We start from the raw sequence: 20,919 nt of genomic DNA, 5'->3' as shown, positions 1-20,919 counted from the left end.
CCTGCAGCAGCAGACCTCCTGTCCCAGCCTCCATCCGGCGCGCAGCTCCCATGGGTGGTTGGGTGGATAGGTAGCCTAGTGGGTGGGTGAGTGGGTGGGTGGGTTGGTAGCCTGGTTGAGTGGGTGGGTTGGTAGCCTGGTGGGTGGGTGGGTAGGTAGCCTGGTGGGTGGGTGGGTAGGTAGCCGGGTGGGTAGGTAGCCTGGTAGGTGGGTGGGTAACTAGCCCGGTAGGTAGGTAGGTAGCCCGGTGGGTGGGTAGGTAGGTAGCCTGGTGGGTGCGTGGGTAGCCGGGTGGGTGGGTAGGTAGCCTGGTGGGTGGGCTGGTAACTAGCCCGGTAGGTAGCCGGGTGGGTGGTTAGGTAGGTAGCCGGGTGGGTGGTTAGGTAGGAAGCCTGGTGGGTGGGTAGCCGGGTGGGTGGGTAGGTGGGTAGCCGGGTGGGTGGGTAGGTAGGTAGCCGGGTGGGTGGTTAGGTAGGTAGCCGGGTGGGTAGGTAGGAAGCCTGGTGGGTGGGTAGGTAGCCGGGTGGGTAGGTAGGTAGCCGGGTGGGTAGGTAGGAAGCCTGGTGGGTGGGTAGGTAGCCTGGTGGGTGGGTAGGTAGGTAGCCTGGTGGGTGGGTAGGTAGCCTGGTGGGTAGGTAGGTAGCCGGGTGGGTAGGTAGGAAGCCTGGTGGGTGGGTAGGTAGCCTGGTGGGTGGGTAGGTAGGTAGCCTGGTGGGTGGGTAGGTAACCTGGTGGGTGGGTTGGTAACTAGCCCGGTAGGTAGCCGGGTGGGTGGTTAGGTAGGTAGCCAGGTGGGTGGTTAGGTAGGTAGCCGGGTGGGTGGTTAGGTAGGTAGCCGGGTGGGTGGGTAGGTAGCCTGGTGGGTGGGTTGGTAACTAGCCCGGTAGGTAGCCGGGTGGGTGGTTAGGTAGGTAGCCGGGTGGGTGGTTAGGTAGGTAGCCGGGTAGGTAGGTAGGTAGCCGGGTGGGTAGGTAGCCGGGTGGGTAGGTAGCCGGGTGGGTGGTTAGGTAGTTGAGTGGGTGGTTAGGTAGGAAGCCTGGTGGGTGGGTAGGTAGCCGGGTGGGTAGGTAGCCGGGTGGGTGGTTAGGTAGTTGGGTGGGTGGTTAGGTAGGAAGCCTGGTGGGTGGGTAGGTAGCCGGGTGGGTAAGTAGGTAGGAAGCCTGGTGGGTGGTTAGGTAGTCGGGTGGGTAGGTAGGTAGCCGGGTGGGTAGGTAGCCGGGTGGGTAGCTATCCGGGTGGGGGGCCCGACTCCTATCCTCCCTCCCTCCCTTCCTTCCTCACCTCGGGGGGCCCCCTCCCGATATGCGCGGCGGGAGAGTGAGCGGCAAATGCAGGAAGTCTTCAGGGCTCTCCAGGCATCCGCTAGAGGCCCAGCCGCTGAGTCTCCAATATGTCTCCAACTGGAGACATATTGGAGACCAAGCGGCTGGGCCTCTAGCGGATGCCTGGAGAGCCCTTCCTGCATTTGCCGCTCGCTCGCTCTCCCGCCGCGCATATCGGGAGGGGGCCCCCGAGGTGAGGGAGGGAGGGAGGATAGGAGTCGGGGGGCCCCCGGGAATAAAATAATAAAAAAAAAAAAAAATATTAAAAAAAAAAAAAAAAAAGTACTTAATGCCATGGGCCCCTGAAGAAAACGGAACTTCAGGGGCCCTCGTGCGGCGGCACGGCCTGCACGGCCGTATGTCCGCCCCTGATGCTTAGCATAAGTCAATAATCCAAACCCTCTGGACGCAGCACTCAACATTTTTTACACCAAAATTCATCAGATTTCTCGACTCTGCTGTCAGTCTATAACTGTCGGGAAAACTTTGTTTTATCATAATTTTTAAGTTTTGTTTACCTGCTTTGTTCATGGATAGCTTCATATATGCGTACACGGCTTTTTGCCACTCGGCATTTTGGCGCAGGGTGACCCGAATGACGGCTCGCTCTGCTGCCGCTCAAACTTCAGGTGGTGTTAATTACGTTTCCCTCTCTGATACGTAGCAACTCGTAGCAAGTGGTTTTGCTGTGTTTTTGGTGCATTTGCGTTGGCGTTTTTTTAACGCAGATGCTTTTTTTCAAACGTTTTGGTTGCATTTTAATGCGTTTGCGTTTCGCATATGCATAAGCATTTTGTATGCATTTTTCAATTGCGTTTTATGCAAATAACTAGGAAGACAACAGGAAGCAGAAATACATCACACAACTATTTTTTTATTTTTTTTAAAGCATGAAAAACGCATATCATTGCGTTTCCATTGACTTTCATTATGTGCATTTTTGATGCGTTTTTGCATACCATGCAACAAAACCAGCGTTTTTAAAAACGCAAGCATACAAAACTCATATGCGTTTTTTATATGCGTTTTTTCCTGTAGACTTCTATTAGTGGCAAAGACGCTGCATTTGCCGCAACACTAGAGTTTCTACAAAGTGTGCACCTAGCCTGAAGGACAAGTAATTTGGCGTTGCTGGCTCCCGAATTACACTGCTGCGCGACCATAGACATAATAAAATTATGGCTATCATTCATAAAAATATGTTCAGTAAAAAAATCCGGGAGGGAAAATACCGAATTCGGTATTTTAGACTTCTGTGTGCTAATTCATAAAAATGTTTACAGTTGCGATAGAAGTGCAGTGATTTCCCGAACTACACTGGCTCTAGGCTGGCGGTAACATGAGAAGCTGCCTGAGTTAATACATTTCCTCCTCCAGAGACAGCGTTACAATAAAAAAGGCATCCTCAACTTCCCTTTAGATGTGCATTTTTTTTTTAAACGGCCTCTGTTTGCCCTGAATCTGCGCTGAATCTGTCTATTAGTCTTTCTAAACAATATATTTAATTGCCACAGCTTAGAATAACTTCAAGAAATGTTACACATGCAGGCTTTCTGATGTAAAAATCATATTTAAAATGTAAAACCTCCACAAACATGTATGCAGCCTGCGCTCCAAGATCTCGCAGATCAAATCACTGAGGTGGAAAGGGAGTACCCAGATTCTTATTTTATCATACTAGGGGATTTCAACAGTGCTAACCTTTCCAAAGAACTCCCCAAATACAGGCAACACGTCACAAGCGCAACTAGAGAAGGTAAGACACTTGATCACTGTTACAATACGACTAAGGACTCATATCACTCTGTCAGCAGGGCAGCTTTGGGGAACTCTGATCATGCTGTTATACAGCTTATCCCAACATACATCCAAAGACTAAAAACTGCCAAACCTGTAGTGACCACAGTTAAGAAATGGACTAGTGAAGCTGTAGAAAAACTGCAGAGCTGCTTTGATTTACCTGACTGGAATTTATTTAAAGAATCCTCCAGTGACCTAAATGAATACACTGACGCTGTGACATCATATATTACCTTTTGTGAAGAGTCCTGCATCCCCACAAAAAAGTGCACCAGGTACAATAACGATAAACCCTGGTTTACATCACATCTTAGGAAGCTGCGCCTCGATAAAGAAAGGGCACATCGTACAGGCGATAACGTCCTCTACAAAGCTGCGAAATACAAACTGCAGAGAGCCATTACCGACGCAAAAAAAGATTATTCTCAAAAACTCGAGGAAAAATTTTCTAACGCCGACTCATCCACAATATGGAAATCTCTACATGAAATTACCAGCTACAGGAGGAAACCTCCTCCCCCCTCAGTACATAACCTGCAGCTTGTAAATGAGCTGAATACATTTTATTGCAGGTTTGACACTACCAACAAAAGCCAAACACAACAAGTCAATTTGCATCTCTGCCACAGGCAAACTGAACACTCTTCCTGCCAGCCAACGTCTCCACCCCCTGCGGTGCCTCAGCAACTACACAACACAGGAGGCCAGACACAATCTATTGACCTGTCCCCAGATGTGCATGCTCTAACAATATGCCAATCAGATGTAAATAGACTCTTTAAAAAACAAAACACCAGGAAAGCAATGGGACCAGACGCTGTGTCTGCGAAATGCTTGAATCTCTGTGCCGACCAATTAGCGCCTGTATTTACAGACATATTCAAAGCATCTCTAGAACTCTCAATTGTTCCTGCCTGTTTTAAAAGCGCAACTATTGTACCAATTCAAAAAAAACCCAAAACCTGCATGTTTAAATGATTACAGGCCTGTTGCGCTGACATCACTGGTCATGAAAGCATTTGAAACTGATAATGACTTATCTGAAATCCATCACAGATCCCCTGCTGGACTCTTTGCAATTTGCCTACAGGCCTAACAGATCCGCAGACGATGCCGTGAACATGTGTATGCATTATGTACTACAGCATTTAGATATCCCAGGAACCTACACCAGGATTTTATTTATAGATTTCAGCTCTGCATTTAATACCATAATTCCATCACTGCTGCACAGCAAGCTCTCCCAGCTACACATACCTGAATCCCTCTGCAAATGGATAACCGACTTCTTAACCGACAGAAGACAGCGTGTTAGACTTGGTAAACTCACATCAAGCTCTCTGACAGTCAGTACTGGTGCACCCCAGGGCTGTGTGCTTTCCCCACTGCTGTACTCACTTTACACCAATGACTGCATCTCCACAGATCCATCTGTTAAGGTTCTGAAGTTTGCAGACGACACAACAGTTGTTGGTCTCATTCAAAACGGGGACGAGTCTGCATACAGGCATGTGGTGGGACAGCTTTCCTCCTGGTGCAGCAGCAACAACTTGGAACTAAATGCTCTCAAAACCATGGAGATGATAATAGACTTTAGGAGATCTCCCCCCCAGCACCTCCCCTTAACCATAAATGGATCCACAATAACCCAAGTAGAGTCATTCAAGTTTCTTGGGTCCACGATCTCAAACGACTTAAAATGGGACAACAACACCGCCACTATTGTCAAGAAAGCACAACAGAGAATGTACCATCTACGGCAGCTGAAAAAGTTTGGCCTACCTCAAAATCTAATGGTGCAGTTCTACACTGCAATCATCGAATCAACCATAACATCATCTATGACTGTATGGTTCGGCTCCTGCTCAGCATTAGAAAAGGGGAGGCTGCAGCGCATCATCCGATCAGCGGAAAGGATAATTGGCTGTAGCTTACCTTCCCTGCAGGATCTTTACACTAGCAGGTGCAGAAAGAGAGCAACCAAAATTGTCTCTGACCCCTCTCACCCAGCTCACTCCATCTTCCAGCGCATGCCTTCAGGAGTAAGATTCCGGTCAATTGCTACCAAAACCTCTAGACACAGGAACAGTTTTTTTCCTCAAGCGGTAGCCATACTTAATGCTGAACCACGTTAGAGCTGCTAGTACTGAAAGTAATCAGCACAGAACTAAACATGAACAATTCTCACATTGCTTACTGCCACTATACTTATGTCCTTAACTTGTTATATTCACACTGTCTGTCCTTGTATTGTTTTTGTTTGTGTTTGTTAAGCAACTGCCAAGACAAATTCCTTGTAGGTGCAAACTTACTTGGCGAAAATAAATTGATTCTGATTCTGATTCTGATTCTGATATGAAAAGAGGTACCCAAGAGGTTAAAAAACACAGCCAGGGTATTCTGGAAAGCCTTTTTTGTTCTGTTTTCACTGCTGCTGCCTGGAATGTCTGTCTCCATTAACTTAGCTGTTATCCGCATGCTTATCGCCTCTTCCAAGGGAGCGGTATTCTCCGTCTCAATACCACCTGCTCTAATCTTTATGAATTGACATTTAGTGACATGTGTTAAGATAATCACCGCACAAGGCGGTAATTTATCTCACTGCTCGGTAATTTGAGCTTTTCATTTGGTAACAGCTTTTATGAATTGACATTTTGCTGAGTGCTCGGTAAAGTCAGCTGTTTTCAGCATTACAGCATGAGTGAATGCTATGTCTATGGCGGCACCCAGGTCAGGCTCAGTGAAGAGAATACGTGGAAATGACCTGCTTCGTCATATATAGTCAAAACAGGAGAATGTGATTTTGCCCCTGGCCTATAGTACTAAGAAAGCAGACATACCAGCAGACTGGTTGCCAGTGGAGATTGGTTTGGATAACAACTTATGTTTTCCAGTTTATTCAAACATAATATTAGTTAAACATACACTGTGATCTTTCCACCATCTCCTTCTGCTTCCTTACCTGTAATTACCATAAGACCTCTTTTCCACAGCAGGCTGAAATGTGGCTTGTGGGGCAGTTCAGGCTCCTGGCCACAAGTGCCATGCAGCTGCAATGATATTACCATGTGACACGCATTGTTCCAGAAAAAAAGAAACAAAAAAAGGGTAGGAGTCCTTTATGGAGTAGTAAGTCTGGCAAATAGGTAAGTGAAATCAATTAAATTAGGTACTCAAAAATCCTGAATTGCAGATGACAGCCAAGATAAAGCCTCCACATTGGAATATGGTGATCCTTTTCACGTAATAAGTCGCAATCCAATAGAAAAAAATATTATGGCTGACGCAAGAAGAAATAATCATCAACAAAAGACCCCCTCTGGAGTAGGCACCCCAATGGAGATAAAATGTTTGAAACTTGTTCAAACGGTAAGTATGACTTACTTAAAGTGTACCAGAGACTAAGCAAGTGAAGGATTCAATACTTACCTGGGGCTTCCTCCCACCACATAAACATGTGTGAGTCCCTCGCCGTCCTCCTGTGGTCTGCCGTTCAGCCACGATCAGCCCCGGTAACTGGCTCCAGCCCGGGTCTGGGTCTTCTGCGCATGTGTGGACCCCTGCACATGTGCAGTAGACCAGGACTGACGCGACTGAGCCTGTTACCGCATGGCTGATCGCGGCTGAACGGCAGACATGGTTAGTCTCTGGTTCACTTTAAGTGACAGACAATTGTCAATACCTGTAGGTAGAAAAATAATACAAAAGTTTATTGATCACTTGACGACGCATTTCGTGAGTTTTTCCCCGCTTCTTCAGAACAATAAAAAGTGTCTTCAAAATTACATTAGACAGGAGCTCATGGCCAATATGCTAATAATTATTACATTAATATATCACACAAAAGAAAACACACATTTTATCCTTATGAATATTATTATTATTTAGTATAGTAGCAAATACTTCCAAAGACTGTCGAGGAGTACCTAAAGCCATGGGCAGAACTTCACTGGGGGACAGCCAGAGCCAGTTCTCTCATGAAGCAAGGTGAATCATTTGCATCAGACGCAGAGATGACGGGGGCAGCATGTTTGTACTGTTTTACAGTAACAGCATGCCGTCAGAGAAGGAGGAGAAGCGAGAGAAGAGCGGAGTGAAGAGGTCATTATTGGGGAGATATTATATATCAATACTGGTCCAAACCCTATCCCATAGAGCCATATCAATCCCTGCCATGTACTGAGGAGGACCAAAAGTCAAAAACAGGCTGTCTACATGTGGATTTGATGTCGCTCTGTAAAATCCAAAGCTATAGGCATGCTATACACCAGCGGTTCTGGATGCTTGCCTGGCTTCAGGGGCATAAAGAGATAATTTGCTTATTCAGTAGTGATGCATTGTGGGTAACCACAGATCAGGGGCGTAACCAGAAATCACTGGGCCCTCCTGCAAAACGTTGGATGGGGCCCACTGTCCCCTGGAGGGGGAGCGGGGAGCACTGAAGGGGGGCCCGAGATGAAAAAGGAGAGGAGTTGGGCCCCCCTCCCTGCCGCTGTGTGCCCAATGCCCCCTTTTCTGTACTGCACCCCCTCCTGCTGCTAGAAACAGCCCAGGCTAGGCCCCCTACTGGGCTCGGGCCCCCCTGCGCTTGCATCCCTTGCAGGGGCTATTGCTACGCCCCTGCCACAGATTTTCACTTAAAGGTAAATTATCACAAGTACCTTCTGTTTTAAGAAGGCAAACCACACCAAGCATTGCTTTTTAGTAGGAGGGCTTTTCAGTCTCTTTTAGTCCCCTATACTTTCCTAGTGGTTTGCGTCACCCCGAGCTGCTTGGTTGCTCTGCTCTACCATACATTAAAAGAAAGTAATATTTCTTAAGATTTGTTTCCTAGGTCAGGGGAAAAATAATTATTTAGCCTGAATATTGGTTGCGTAATTTATAGACTGTTATCTACAATATGGGGATAAATCGTCTTTAGGATACAGAGGAGCCGGCAGCCTTGCTTTTTATGAAACAGTTCCACAGATAAGAGGTCTGGATAGGAGAGATTATAATAAGTAAGTACAGAGGATGGGCATTTTGTACAGGAAATGCAGTAATATATTAAGTGTGGGAAGACATATCTGATCTCTTTTAGGTGATAAATTGTTGATCAAAAACAAGACTGGCTGTTTTTACTAAGAAAATGTATATACAGGGAAAATTCAAACAACATGTTTAAAATAAATCAAGTGGCAAAAATCTAATTCTTGGTATGACATAAGTCTTCATGATACAGTTTTTACTTTTTTTCTTTTATCATACATCAGTTTGTGGCTCAGAACAGCTCAATCCATTTAAGTCTGAGTTTCTTATTTTATTTATTTTATTTTTAATTTTATTTTTTGCTTACTATTAAAGCGGACCTGTAAATAAAAATAACATAATGAATAAAATGTTTTTTTTTTATTTTATTTTTTACTACAATATTCATTTAGAAATTATTCAGTCAGGGTTTGCCCATTGTAAGATCTTTCCTCTCCCTGACTTCCATTCTGACATTTATTACATCTTTAGTCTTGCCAGGTGATCTCTGTAATGTTCACTGAATTCTGTGCACAGAGGGAGATGCTGCTTGTTTGGTAGTTGGAAACAGCTGTTATTTCCCATAATGCAATGCAACGAGGTTCACAGCCAGCAAAAGGGCCTATTTCCACTACACGCAGATTGGATGCAGAATGGATGCAGAAAAACTGACTCCAATGAAAGCCTATGGAGCTGTTTCCACTAAATGTGATTCTTCTGATGCAGATTTTCCCATAGGTATTCATTGGAGTCAGTTTTTCTGCATCCATTCTGCAGCCATTCTGCATCCAATCTGTGTGTAGTGGAAACAGGCCCTTAGGGTCATGGAGAATAAGTGTAGCTACAGGAACAAATAGGCAAACTATTTCAATCAGTGATGGTTGTAATCAACAAACATTTTCGCAATTATGCTTATACGTAATTACGATTTGCAAATTCAATTGATTTTGTGTAGTCATTTGTAATTTCGCATAAAATTTTGCGTAATTTCTTGCCGACCTTAGCAGTGAATAGCAAAGCCTCCTTACATGCTATTGACACCAAAAATTGCTGCCTATGTTAAGGAGAATCGTGGGTACAAGTTACAAAAATAATTTTGCAAAAAGACCTTATAGTTTTTGAGAAACTCGATTTTTAAAATGCAAGTAAAAAATGGTTTTTAACCTTAAAACAATGACAATTTAAAAACTATTTTTCTTTACCTTTTTAAAGTCGAATTTCTCAAAAACGACAAGGTCTTTTTGAAAAATTATTTTTGTGACTTATACCCACTATATGCTTAACATATGTAGCAATTTTGGTAGTAATGGCGTGTATGGGAACTTTGCAACTAACCTATAAAGCGGCACGAAATTATGCAAAATTTTGCGAAAATTACTCCAAATTTTGCAAAAATTACTCCAAAATAGTACTTTTACATACAAAATGAATTACGATTTTCTCTGAAATTTCACATTACGATGCGTAACTGCAAATTTTCGGTCCACCACTGTTTTCAATGCTTCACTGATTCTGTAGCTGACCTCGGTCCCCACGTTCAGCCATTTTTTATTTTGTAATGCTGGGAAATACAGTCTGACCCCAACTGTTCTCCCGACTTTGAAAGTCACATGGCCACTTCTGATTGACCAGATAAATGTACAGAAGGCAGGCAAGTAGCTGTAGTGTACTGGCAATCACACTTGCCTGATGAAGAAGGTACAGTATTTTGCCCTCCAATTTTCTTCTATACATGGTTTATATTCACTAAGGGCCCTTTTACACTTAATCAGTTGCTCTCAGTTATAACTGAAAGAAAACTGATTTTTAAAGTAATGCCCATGTTTTCCTATGGCACCTTTCACGCTTAACGCGCTTTAACTGAAAAAATCTTTTTCACAATGCACTGCTATGGAAAAAACACGTACTAATGCGTACCAACGCACACTAACGTACACCAACTGATTAAGTGTAAATGGGCCCTTACTAGTTTGATTATGCTTATAAATTTGGCTTGCTTCATTTGGGGTTTTGGTGGGCTTTAATATGGTAATGACTGTTGGCCTTTGAATGTCAGGTTTTACACAGTTTGTTATACAGTAACTATAGATACTTTATAAAGACACACAACTAACGCCAAAGGGTTGATAGATAAAATCAAAAGGCAGTTAATAAAATTTGAAAAGGCTACAACATATCTTTAACTGTATCCTTCAGTGTGGTACTAAACACCAAGGACTAACTAATATTAACTTTTTAAAGTGGTGTAAGTCTCTGACATAACATTCAATGAAAATGTTTTTTCCTACTTTTAATCACCCCATCAGTTACCATATTTGCTTTTGTGCACAAGAAATATTGACCATTTACAAAATTGAAGTTCCCAAAGTACAGTTTAGCTGCTGTGGATGCTGCCATTGCATTTTATTTAAGCTGCCTTTTATTATATATTATCTTCTAGTGAGCTCTTCTGAACTGTGTGCATGTTTGAAGAGACAGCTCCTTCTGAGCACCACAAGAATGTAACAACATCAGAATGTAAACAAAAGATAACGTTATCTCCTCTGTGGATGCGGTTCATAAGCTGAAAAGACTTTCCACTGCAGGACAAAGTGCTGTTTTTAACTGTTTGAATGCTGTTCTGCTACATTTTTTTATTCTGTGCTAGTAGGTTTAAGGCTATAAGGAATCTTTTAGAGCAAAGAAGAAATGCTCAGTTTCAGACCACTTTAAAAGTGCCAAATAGCCATTTAGAAGTATTCTGCACAAGCTTAGACCATCTTGAATAAAGGAATAAGGGCATGCCCGATTAAAGTAGTCAGCTATTGGTGGAAGCAGTGGTAGTGTTAGGGAGCAATGTGGTAAGCGGTTATTTCCAGCAACAAATGGCTGCAATCCTGTTTTAGCTTGTCTCTGTATACTTCAAGAATTGGAAGCAAATTTTACTTGATTACTTTGTGTTCATTCAACAGTGTTATTATCAGACAGCAGCAGATAGAAATATCTGCGGATTGCTGCCAGTTATTAGCTCATGTGTTGAAAATGAGTATTAAAGACTCATATAATTGGTGACTAAGCCAGCTAGCAGCTTATGTGGCTGTGATATAAAGATGCCATAGTGAACTTACCTGGGGCTTCCTCCAGTCCCCCAGGTCCCTCGGTGTCCTCTGGGTCCCCTCTGTTCTCCCACTGGCGGCTCCATTAACTGCACAACCCGGCTGGGAGTCGTCTGCAACTGCGCATGTGTGACCCGTCAGCGTGCCCATCTCGATCACGTACCCATCACCATTCTGCACATGCACAGTTCTATAAAGAATGAACCCTGCATGGACAGAATGCTCACGGTGACGGGTGTGTGATTGAGGTGAGCATGCGGATGGGCCGCGCATGCGCAGTGGTGGACAACTCCTGGCCAGGTCACACAGTTAACAGAGCCGCCAGCGGGAGAACAGAGGGGACCCAGAGAACACAGAGGGATCTCACTGTATGGGGGCCTGGAGGAAGCCCCATGTAAGTTCAGTAGTGCAATGTTAAAGAGAATCTGTATTGTTAAAATCGCACAAAAGTAAACATACCAGTGCGTTAGGGGACATCTCCTATTACCCTCTGTCACAATTTCGCCGCTCCTCGCCGCATTAAAAGTGGTTAAAAATAGTTTTAAAAAGTTTGTTTATAAACAAACAAAATGGCCACCAAAACAGGAAGTAGGTTGATGTACAGTATGTCCACACATAGAAAATACAACCATACACAAGCAGGCTGTATACAGCCTTCCTTTTGAATCTCAAGGGATCATTTGTGTGTTTCTTTCCCTCTGTTCTCATGCACAGAAGTTTCAGGCTGCTCTTTTCTTCCTGCAAACAGCTTTGCCCTTGTCTGTAATTCTTCAGTATGTGAAAGCCCAGCCAGCTCAGAGGACGATTTATCCAGCTTGTAAAAGATAAGAGAGAAGAGAGAAGCTGCTCTAATCCTAAATAACACACAGGCAGTGTGCATAGAGGGGCCTGGAAGGGGGAGTTCATAGCAGAACCACAACACTGAAGAACTTGGCAGCCTTCCAGACACAGGCCGACAAGTCTGACAGGGGAAAGATACATTGATTTATTACAGAGGCTGTGATAGTATAAAGTGCTGCAGTAAGCCAGAACACATTAGAATAGCTTTTTGAACTTGTAGGATGATAAAAAACAGGATGCAATTTTTGTTACGGAGTCTCTTTAAGGTCCGTTCAGTGTCCTTTTAAGCTGTGTACATGCACTGAGTTTTAAAAATTTGAGATGATCATTTATGATCCATTGCACTTCACCCTTACTAAGCAATAGTCGTGGATACACATACTGCCTGGCACTGGCAGTTCTGGTGATCTATTTGGCCACAGTAATGTCTGAATCCCACAAGAAACAAGCATGCAGCTAATTAGTCAGATTTGTACCTGATTTGACACACCTGAAATGCTGCATGCTTGTTCAGGATCTATGGTTTAAAGTATTAGAGGGAGAGGATCAGCAGGACAGCCAGGCAACGGGTATTGCTTAAAAGTAATTAAATATGGCAGCCTCCACATTCCTCTTGCTTCAGGTGCCCTTTAAGGCGTCTATTAACAGTACAACTCTGCGGCCAATCAATTGTTTCCCATTGCCGCAGTAATCGATCTAAAAGGATCTATTGTGCCTATTAACTGCCAAATTCTTTATTACAAATTTGTCTATCATTGGAAACAGCCAATCATTTCCGATCCATTACTGCAGCGATCAGAAACAATCGACTGGCTGCAGAGTACCAGTAATGAGCACTTTTAGTAAGCGTTTTTCTGTTATACAGGGGTTAAAAACATACTTATATAAATATATTTTCCTGCCAATTAGCTTATAGATTATATGCTCCTATTAAGTCACAATGTATTCCAGATGAATATTATGAAATAGAAGCTGCAGCCAGCAGGCATGAGTTAGAATAAAGCAAGTTCTGAATAATGAGACATATATTAGAAATGAAGAAAAAATTGTATAGGGAGCACTAAGCTGGTGCAAAAATATATAATTTATTCATATAGCTTAAATGGTATCAAAAACGGCAAATAACACACAGGACACAGACTAACACATATACCCTCCCATAAAAACAAGGCTGCAACATCCTAACTACTGGGAAAAATGTATTGAACTGGAGTGCACTCCCATTTAGTCCAAAACATGCATGCAATACGAAAAAGATTCCTTTCTTCAGGCCCAGAGTAAGGTATGTCCAGGAACAACCCCAGCAGAATCACCTATGTTTCAGCACATCACCCGTGTGTAAAACATTAGTATATACACGCCTCTACAGTGATCTGTATACGCTTCTCATTACAGACGCAATCCGAGCGTCTAACCTCAACCCCATATGTGGCCAAGCCAAAATGCAACTCACGTAACCTCCTGCAGTAGACAACAGCTTGATGCAGGCCCGACCAACAGGTCGGCGTGTCAGCGTGTGGCGGTGCTGTAACGGAGATCCATATAGGTGCGTGTGCTTTTAGTTCATGCTGGTTGGTGGGGGGAGGAAGAGATGCGGAGGCACGGGTGATGGATGCGAGGTCTGCTTCCGGGTAGAGCGGCTTGTCTCCGTTACAGCACCGCCACACGCTGACACGCCGACCTGTTGGTCGGGCCTGCATCAAGCTGTTGTCTACTGCAGGAGGTTACGTGAGTTGCATTTTGGCTTGGCCACATATGGGGTTGAGGTTAGACGCTCGGATTGCGTCTGTAATGAGAAGCGTATACAGATCACTGTAGAGGCGTGTATATACTAATGTTTTACACACGGGTGATGTGCTGAAACATAGGTGATTCTGCTGGGGTTGTTCCTGGACATACCTTACTCTGGGCCTGAAGAAAGGAATCTTTTTCGTATTGCATGCATGTTTTGGACTAAATGGGAGTGCACTCCAGTTCAATACATTTTTCCCAGTAGTTAGGATGTTGCAGCCTTGTTTTTATGGGAGGGTATATGTGTTAGTCTGTGTCCTGTGTGTTATTTGCCGTTTTTGATACCATTTAAGCTATATGAATAAATTATATATTTTTGCACCAGCTTAGTGCTCCCTATACAATTTTTTCTTCATGTTATTCAACTTTTATGGGTGAGACTAGCCTACCTGGGTTGATATCCTGTACCCTCTTTTCTTTATTATTAGTATATATTAGAAATGCTCCCTTTATCAGACAGTCCATGCATTGCTGTCTTTCTTGGTCTATCACATTTGATGATCTGGTTAAGGCGGTGTCTCTTTTGATATTGATGTTTGTAATGTTTCTGTCCACTTTCCGCCTCTCTATTGTACTCTCCGTGATCTCTTCTTTTCTGAAATTCTGTTTTTTTACATGACTCCAAGCTATGAGTGGTAAATATTGCTATTTAAATTTAGAACAGACCAGTGATTCAGAAGCAGAAGTGAATCAACCGTCTGCTTTTTTTTTTTTTTAATGGCTATTAACATTTATGCAGACATCAATGTCCTAAGGCCTGATGCTTATATTAAAATAATGTATTTTGCTTGACAACTACTATATTTACTTCATTTTGATAACAGATGAATAAACGTGTGAAAAGTTTATGTGCATAGTAGGATTCTTTTAAAAAATGTTGGTCTGGCTAACAATTTGTGAGTAGTACACAACAAAGGAAGAGGAGGTGTGCCAGTAACACCAATGCTCAGTGCTGTAATAAGTCTTTCATATGAGTTTCCCACACTCAGATCAATGCTTCCAGCTGTCACCCAGCAGTGCTCCAACAAAAACACAAAAGTAGCCGCCACCAAAGAAACACATAAGAAATAAAAATGTCTTCAAATGCTGTATTCACTTAAAAAGCCTTTCATTATAAACGTTTAAAACCAGTGGTAATACAGCAACTTACATTGTGTACAGCAACTTATTCTGTGCAATATATAAAATGACTTGCCCACTCTCCACTCCCGACCTTCTTTGGGCCTTCTGCTGTCACCAGGAGTTAATGGAGAGCATTGACAATTTGGATTACAATACAAGCTACTTCCTAAGTAGTGTCAAAGGATTCTAAACTTTGCGCCGCTCACCCTGCTCACACCGATAGGAAATTATTGGGTCATTGGCTGAGAATGGTCATCTGGTATCAAACCCACAATGCTTAAAAAGAACCAGAGACGAAGCACCCTCATGTATTTTATTACATTTATCAGTGGGAACATGACAGTAAACACCTACCTTGCTTTTTAGTTTTATTCTTCTCAGTCTAATCTATCTGTTATCAACTGTGATAAGAATCCACCGACTGATTCAGTCTAGGTTTGACCTGGAATCATTATAGCTGAGTCACTCTTCTGTGGAGTCTTTTCAAGCCCAAGCCTGCCCCCTCCTGGCTCAGATTTCCTGCTTTCCATACTGAGAGCTGTGATGACATGGGAGGGGCTGCTCCTGCTGAGAGAGAAGCTCTGAAACAGACAAGTGTATCTGTGTGCAGTGTGCAGCCAGTCATTATCTACTGTATGCAGTTTCATTTCTATGAGAGACACTTCCTACAGGCAGCCACACAGCATACCAGAATAATAAAGTTGAAAGTAGACAGATGAAAGGCTGCAGCAGCCCTGCTTGTCTATAGTCTCATAGAGGCTAGACAGCACATCCAGAACAGCATATAACCTGGAAACAGAAGGGATATGAGTCGGCGGCCATATTGGATATTTCCTGGAGCAATAATGGATAAAAAACACTAAAAAAGGCACACCACAGTGGCGAAATTATCAGGTAGAGCATTTATTATTTACAAGCTATCGACTGATATGTTTATTTTGTGTGAAACGTTCATCTCTGGTTCCCTTTAACATGACACATGCAGAGGATGTGGTCAGAGGTAGAGCCAGCTTCTAAAGACTAGGGATGATCAATGATATGCAAATATTTCCGAGTTTATGCAAATGCATGTACATTTTTATGCAAATATATGCAGCTTGAAAATGGACTAATCCAGTCCCACCCAGATTTAAATTGAGTGGTCCAATTTCAATCTGCATATATTTGCATCAAAATGTACATTCATTTGCACAAACTCTGCAGTATTTGCATACCATTGATGATTCTTACTATACAGCAGGAAGCTAACAGCTGATCACAAATCCTCTACAACGGCCCGATCAACTATGCTCAGCCACACGGTGTAAGCATATGTGCAGATGGGTGAATGGCAATGCAGATACAATCACACCATGCATTCTGCGCAATTGAGTGTATTGGTGTCGAGGATTTGTGATCAGCTGATGTCTGGCAGCTTGTTGATTTTTAGGATCCTCCTGTGTGATATTAGAGCCTGTATTGTTAGGTGAGTGGTAACTGTTGGGCATAAAATCAAAAATAAATTCTTTATTATCTTGAAACAAGTAATAAGGATGCTAACCAGGCAAAGTTAAAACTCCCTACCCAGTGAGATGAGATAATAACTTGCTGGTTTGAAAAAGCTCATGAATAAGCAATCTCCAGTTGGCAAGGATAAAAGAACTGTGCAAACTAATCCACATTGGCAATTTTAACCAACATAGTACTATACAGGTAATATGGGTTTCCCTAAATTTGGTAAAAAAAAAACAGACGGCGTCCAAAGAATCGCAGCATTCTTACAGGCTGTCACAATTATTTGTTCATTGTGAACGGCACCTGTAAACTTTCCTGGTGTTCAAAAAATTATGACAATACATAATACCAATGTACGGAATTGCAGAACATACCACTCTTAAAGGGAACTAAGCACCCTTCTTTCCCTGCAGTTTCTCTTGGTTTCTAATTGTTATAGGAGCTGCCATGCCCCTCTCCCTTTCCGTTTTCCCTTATTTATCCAGGGTAGGTGTGAAGATAGCATCTGTGACTTTTCTAAACTCTTTGAAGCACAGTGTCCTTTGACACCCCTAGCTGATGAAAGCTTTTGTTTGATCTCTGCTAACGTGTGCAATAAAATAATTACATCAGTTCTTATCTGCCTTAAATTTCTGAGATCAGGCAGGAGTAGGGTAATAAAATCCTCTGCTAAACTTTTAAATGTAAAAAGAAGAGGTAAAATAGGTTTTTTTATTAACCACTTCAGCCTACAGCGTCGAAAATCTTAAGCATCCGAGCAATGTTCACCTCCCATTCATTCGCCAATAACTTTATTGTTACTTATCACAATTAATTGATCTATAGCTTGTTTTTTCCGCCACTAATTAGGCTTTCTTTGGGTAGTACATTTTGCTAAGAGCCACTTTACTGTAAATGCATTTTAACAGGAAGATTAAGATAGAAATGGAAAAAAATCATTATTCCTCAGTTTTTGGCCATTATAGTTTAAAATTAATACATGCTACAGTAATTAAAACCCATGTATTTTATGTGCCCATTTGTCCCGCTTATTACACCGTTTAAATTACGTCCCTATCACAATTTATGGTGCCGATATTTTATTTAGAAATAAAGGTGCAATTTTTCAATTTGCGTCCATCACTATTTATAAGCTTATAATTTAAAAAAAATTAATAAGATACTCTCTTGACATGTATATTTAAAAAGTTCAGACCCTTAGGTAACTATTTATGTAGTTTTGTTTTTTTTTAATTGTAATTTTTTTTATTTTTTTTTAAATACAAAAATGTATTTGGGTAATTTTAGTTTGGAAGGTAAATGGCTAATTTTAGATGTAATATAATGTATTTTTTAATTTAATTTAGGTATGTGGGTGCAGTTTACTATTTGGCCACAAGATGGCCACATTAAAAAAATTCCTAGATGCGAACGATCTCGCATCTAGGAACTATAAGAAGAAGGTGATGTTTCCTGGGGGCAGAAATACCGCGCTCTCTGATGAGAAAGCATCGGCATTTCTGCCGGAGACTTAGATCGGTGAATGGGAATTATATTCCCATTCACTAATCGGGGGGCAGCGGGAGGCAGCGGGAGCACGCGCGGGCGCGCGCCCGATCGCGCGCACCACACGGCTGCAGCAGCAGTGCCCATCTGGACGGATATATCCGTCCAGATAGGGCGAAGTGGTTAAAGCGGTTTAAAACCCTGACATAATATTCAATAAAAACATGTTTACCTACTTTTTATATGTCATACGGTTATCATATTTGCATTTGTGCATAAGTATTATTATTCATTTAGAAGTTATTGGTTTCTAAAAGTACAGTTTTTTGCTTTGTGAGCTGACTTTGCATTTTATTAATAACTGGTTTTATTTGTTGCTGTTTTGCAGGTGAGACAAGCTTTCAGTGTCTCTCTGTCCAGCAGCTCCTGCACAGTCAGATAATGTGTCACATTTCTCACTTGTTATCTTGTGTTTACTTAAATGTATCATTATGTGAAAGTTTGGCTGTGGCAGCATTTCTCTGCATGGAACTTTCAAGCTCTGTGTGTAACCCTTCGAATGCTTGTCTAGTGAAAAAAAAATGCTGGTTGCATATAATATTGCTGTAATAATGTTTTAATGTTTTAGAGCAAAGTTGAAATGCAGGGTTATATTCCACTTTAATGAGCCACATTTTTAGTATGCATTCATTTTTAATGTGCTATTGAGATGCCCTGGGTGCTTAAAATGGTGTTCGGTTTCCTTTAAGAACTATGAAAGATAAACACTAGTGCACATCATGTAAAGCTATAACAAGTGCTATCTTGTGTTTTGTAGATCAGTGGTGTCACAAAAGTCACAGCCCGCACCCGGGAGCAGAAGGTCCTTTTTATGGTCATTGTGATGGTCATCTGCTTTCTTCTCTGCTGGCTTCCATATGGAATAATGGCGCTGATTGCTACATTTGGAAAGCCTGGTATAATCACTCCTTCTGCCAGCATCATACCTTCCATCTTGGCAAAAAGTAGCACCGTCTACAACCCCATCATCTACATTTTTCTGAACAAGCAGGTAGGTTGGCAAGTTTCAGAGTCCAGCATATTAAGAAACCCCAGGCCAACATAAAGCAGACGTAACGGAAATGTTTGCAACACATAAACTTACATGTATCTCTTTCTGATTGATCATTTAGATATTCTAAAACCATCTCCTTTCAAAAATGTCTGCAAGATGGACACAGGATTAAAATAGAGTGAGGGGGGATCAAAACATTTGTTTATTAAAATAGTGTTAAAAAAAGGCAATTGGCGCAAAAAAAGCACCATTTATAGATAATATGATATGTCTGATCCCCTGGGTAGATGGTAAGTGTAGCGATCAACTTATTTAACTTTTGATGCTAATCACTTCACACATGGAAACACGTGGAAAATCTGGTGAAAAGAACACTGAGATGATAAAAAGATATTTAACCTCCTTGCCGGTCTAAAAAATCCGGCAAGGAGGCAGCGCCGCACATTTTTTTAATTTTCTTTTTTAAATCATGTAGCGAGCCAAGGGCTCGCTACATGATAGCCGCTAAGCGGCGGCATCCCCCCACCCACTCCGATCACCTTCGGCGATCAGAGTATGCAGGGAATCCCGTTGAGAACGGGATTTCCTGCAGGGCTTCCCCGGTCGCCATGGCGACGGGGCGGGATGACGTCACCGACGTCATGGACGTCGGGACGTCATAGGGAATCCCGATCCGCCCCTCAACGCTGCCTGGCACTGATTGGCCAGGCAGCGCAGGGCTCTGGGGCGGGGGGGAGCGACTCGGTGCGGCGGATTGCGGCGGATCGGCGGCGAGCAGCGGCGATCGGAAGTTACAAGCAGCTAGCAAAGTGCTAGCTGCTTGTAACAAAAAAAAAATTATGCAAATCGGCCCAGCGGGGCCTGAGATATCCTCCTGCGCAGGTTACCCCGAGCTGAGCTCGGGATAACCGGCAAGGAGGTTAAAGGAAAGTTCATATTTACATTAGCGACAAACAGACAATTTTTTTGGAATGAGCAAATTCAACACACACGTCATTCACAGTCATCTGACAGCAGCTGGCTGTCAGCTATGGGATTTGAACACAGTGTAGGCACATGTATTATTTCACCTCCAGTGAGTGAGGCACAGGGTGAGCTGAATGACAACTCACCCTGCTGCCATTCAAAGTCCTAGCAGCATTAAAGGAACACTATCGATCACCATGTTTTTTTCAACTGAGATAAGAATTGTTTGGGAAGTGCTGCTAAGTACTGGTATATACATTTCACTGCCAACCTCTTTGTTTACTGTTATCAAAATACTTTCACGCTTTACTGATGCTAAAACTGATGGCCAAATGAGCCATGAGAGGAGGGGGAATTTCCCTCACATGTCATCTGTTAATCCTGTGTGTGTGTGTGAGAGAGAAAGCTCTCAGCAGCTGCAGGCCAGCAGCTGCTGTGTCCTGTGTCTTTGACTGAAGTGTCTGAAGAGAGCAGAGGACATGTAACTTGTTATAAACATTGTAATTGTCTGTGACACCACAGCTTTTCATACTTTTTTTTGCTTTCAGAGAAAAATACTCTATAGTCTGATAGGCAACACTGGCTGTGCATTGAAGCAAACACCCCTTCTGCAATTTATTTGTTCCAAATAAAGCTACATCCTACTCTCAATAAATTTAAGCTTTTGCCTCTGATATTTAACATGAAAAATAGGAAAATGTTTACACAGCTAGTTAGACATTATTTGTACATTGTCATTTCAGAACACTGGGTTTGAAAGTGTTACTTTAAATACCATTCCCCCTCCAAGTTGCAGCAACTCAGAAGGAGAAGTAATTTAGGGTTTGTGGGTTACCAGAACCCTGAATTACCTTTGTGAGGGGTGTGCACCATAGCATTACTGCAATTGCAGCACACAGCTTTGGTGCTGAATGCCAAAAAAAACTGCTTTGCGGTGTAGGAT

General features: G+C 42.6%; 1 protein-coding gene across 1 annotated transcript in view; it reads left to right on the top strand.

Moving 5' to 3' along the window:
- LOC137570523 (vertebrate ancient opsin-like) overlaps positions 1-20,919 on the top strand; it is a 298,413-nt gene that overhangs the window by 139,903 nt on the left and 137,591 nt on the right. Inside the window, exon 3 of the mRNA XM_068279214.1 lies at positions 18,774-19,007. Within this exon, the coding sequence (XP_068135315.1) occupies positions 18,774-19,007 (234 nt within the window). The remainder of the gene's footprint in view (positions 1-18,773; positions 19,008-20,919) is intronic.

This window comes from Hyperolius riggenbachi, chromosome 4, assembly GCF_040937935.1.
Source record: "Hyperolius riggenbachi isolate aHypRig1 chromosome 4, aHypRig1.pri, whole genome shotgun sequence".
NCBI lineage: Eukaryota > Metazoa > Chordata > Amphibia > Anura > Hyperoliidae > Hyperolius > Hyperolius riggenbachi.
This window is presented reverse-complemented; position numbering and strand designations above follow the sequence as displayed.